This window comes from Beta vulgaris, chromosome 1, assembly GCF_026745355.1.
Source record: "Beta vulgaris subsp. vulgaris cultivar EL10 chromosome 1, EL10.2, whole genome shotgun sequence".
In the NCBI taxonomy this organism is placed as follows: domain Eukaryota; kingdom Viridiplantae; phylum Streptophyta; class Magnoliopsida; order Caryophyllales; family Amaranthaceae; genus Beta; species Beta vulgaris.
In genome coordinates, this window is record NC_079202.1 from 6,670,604 (window position 1) to 6,673,208 (window position 2,605).

The following is a 2,605-nucleotide window of genomic DNA, read 5'->3' on the forward strand; positions in this document are numbered from 1 at the left end:
TGAGTTCTGGTTGCGTTTCCAAACGGCTGTACAACAACAAAGACATGCTCAAAGCAGTTTGAACAAAGATAACGACACTTCCTACCCTCAACTTATCACCCTTGGCCGATCGAAGCAAGCGTCTCTAAAGTATACACCCATGTAATCTTTTACCTATTTCAAGAAGAAGTTAGTGCAGCATGTTTCACATGTGGTCATGCAAGGTCTGATATTAGGGATGGAATGGAATACATTACTGTCACTGAAGATAGAAAGAAGAAGAATTATGAGGTCACTTTAGATCCAATGACTTTTGATGCCATATGTTCATGTTCACTATTCGAGAGGGTTGGATTGATATGTAGGCATGTTCTTTGGGTTTACAAGGCTAAACATTTGAATAAGTTGCCCGATAAATATATCCTCACTCGATGGACGAAGGAAGCACACAAAAGTCATATTCATGAGTTTGATGAAAATTTTCCTAAAGATTGTGGAAAGGTAGAAATGAAGCAGATAAAATTAGGTGAATTGTGGAATGAAATATATACAACCATTGGTCTCGTTGAAGAAAGGGATGAGGATATTGATGCTCTAATTGAAAATCTAAGAGGCTTCAAGAAATCCATTAAATCGGGTGAGGATAATACGTCAATGACAAAAGACCAAGTCATTCAAGAATTGATAGGATGTAGTGCTCCAAACGAGGTAACTATAAAAGTTCCTGAGAAAGCCAACAACAAGGGTAGGAAGAGGCTCAAATCTGTGAAAGAAAAGACTATTGAGAAGCAACAAAAACCACTAAGAAGGTGTCGTCTATGCAATAAAATGGTCAATCATGATGCAAGGAATTGTCCTTATCGAAGTCAACAAACTTAAGGAATAATAGCTAACACAGATGAAAGTGGTGAAGAACTAATAGCTAATATAGATAGTTGGTGTTTTTTTACATATTAATGTATTATTGTTATTATAATTAGAATAAAAATGAAATAGGATGTTGCAAACTTTATAAATATGAAAGTAAAATCATTCTTACCCTTCTCTTTTATTGTTGTTGTTATAGAAGTATTTGATTAGAGTTATAGAAGTATTTGATTAGAGTTATAGCAATTACTAATTAGAGTTATAAAAGTATTTGATTAGAGTTATAGAAGTATTTGATTAGAGTTATAGCAATTACTAATTAGAGTTATAGAAGTATTTGATTAGAGTTATAGAAGTATTTGATTAGAGTTATATCAATTATTAATTAGAGTTATAAAAGTATTTGATTAGACTATAGAAGTATTTGATTAGAGTTATAGTAATTACTAATTAGATTATAGAAGTATTTGATTAGATTATAGCAATTTTAATTAGAGTTATAAAGTATTTGATTAGAGTTATAGAAGTATTTGATTAGAGTTATATCAATTATTAATTAGAGTTATAAAAGTATTTGATTAGAGTTATAGAAGTATTTGATTAGATTATAGCAATTACTAATTAGAGTTATAGAAGTATTTGATTAGGTTATAGCAATTATTAATTAGAGTTATAAAAGTATTTGATTAGAGTTATAGAAGTATTTGATTAGAGTTATAGCAATTATTAATTAGAGTTATAAAAGTATTTGATTAGAGTTATAGAAGTATTTGATTAGAGTTATAGCAATTATTAATTAGAGTTATAAAAGTATTTGATTAGAGTTATAGAAGTATTTGATTAGAGTTATAGCAATTATATTAGAGTTATAGAAGTATTTGATTAGAGTTATAGCAATTACTAATTAGAGTTATAGAAATATTTGATTAGAGTTATAAAAGTATTTGATTAGAGTTATAGCAATTACTAACCAGAGTTATAAGAGTATTTTATTAGAGTTGATATGCATTACTACTTAGAGTTACAGAAGTATTTAACTAGTCATAAGAATTTTAATTATAGTTATGGCATTACTTGTTACGTACGTTAGTATTTTATTAGGGTTATATAAATTACTAATTAGGGAAACATTGCGAGCGAAATAGCACATGTGATCAGCACATATATAAAAAATAATGCTAGTAAAAGTTGAAATAAGTAAATACTAATATCAGCACATAGTAGTTTTGATTCTAATAAATCCTCCCTAACACTATCTCTCTACAAAAGTGGAAAAAAATACTTGTAAATGTGTGAGAATTATTTAGCTGCAACTTCATGAATTATATGTTTACTCTACACCTTTAAACGAGCTGTTTCTTTCCGTATATTGTCTTGTTCCTTGTAAATCATCCACAACTTGTCTCGAATAGAAGCCTTTATCTCATTGAACTCATGAATCTTTTGGATGATCTCCTTCCTAATATTATTGATATCACACAAAACAAGGGCTGCACAGATTTCAGCTCTCATTGTACGCCTTATCTTGGCGTTGTCAAGCTGAGACTCAAATATTTCTCCATCATAGTTCAACATGTGAACCATTGCAAAAACACCACAATCCAAGGTTGGCTTACTTGTTTGCCATGGAAACTTGACATTAATGATATCATATGAAACTAAATCAGCAGCCAATGGATGCTCAAATCTATCCAAATAATCACTCATGTTATAGCGCTGCAAAAAAAAAAAAAGATAAATAACTATAGAGAAAAATAAC

At 29.7% G+C, this 2,605-nt stretch overlaps 1 protein-coding gene across 1 annotated transcript; it reads left to right on the plus strand.

The window, feature by feature from the left end:
* Nucleotides 1-222: 222 nt before the first annotated feature.
* LOC130589591 (protein FAR1-RELATED SEQUENCE 9-like) lies at nucleotides 223-858 on the plus strand. Its single transcript, XM_057390910.1, has one exon. It carries the CDS (start codon nucleotides 223-225, stop codon nucleotides 856-858), a length of 636 nt encoding a protein of 211 aa, XP_057246893.1.
* The last annotated feature ends 1,747 nt before the right edge of the window (nucleotides 859-2,605 follow it).

Bases quoted from the DNA above. Each gene is read 5' to 3' on its own strand.
- LOC130589591 (XM_057390910.1), top strand. From the start codon at position 223: ATGGAATACATTACTGTCACTGAAGATAGAAAGAAGAAGAATTATGAG.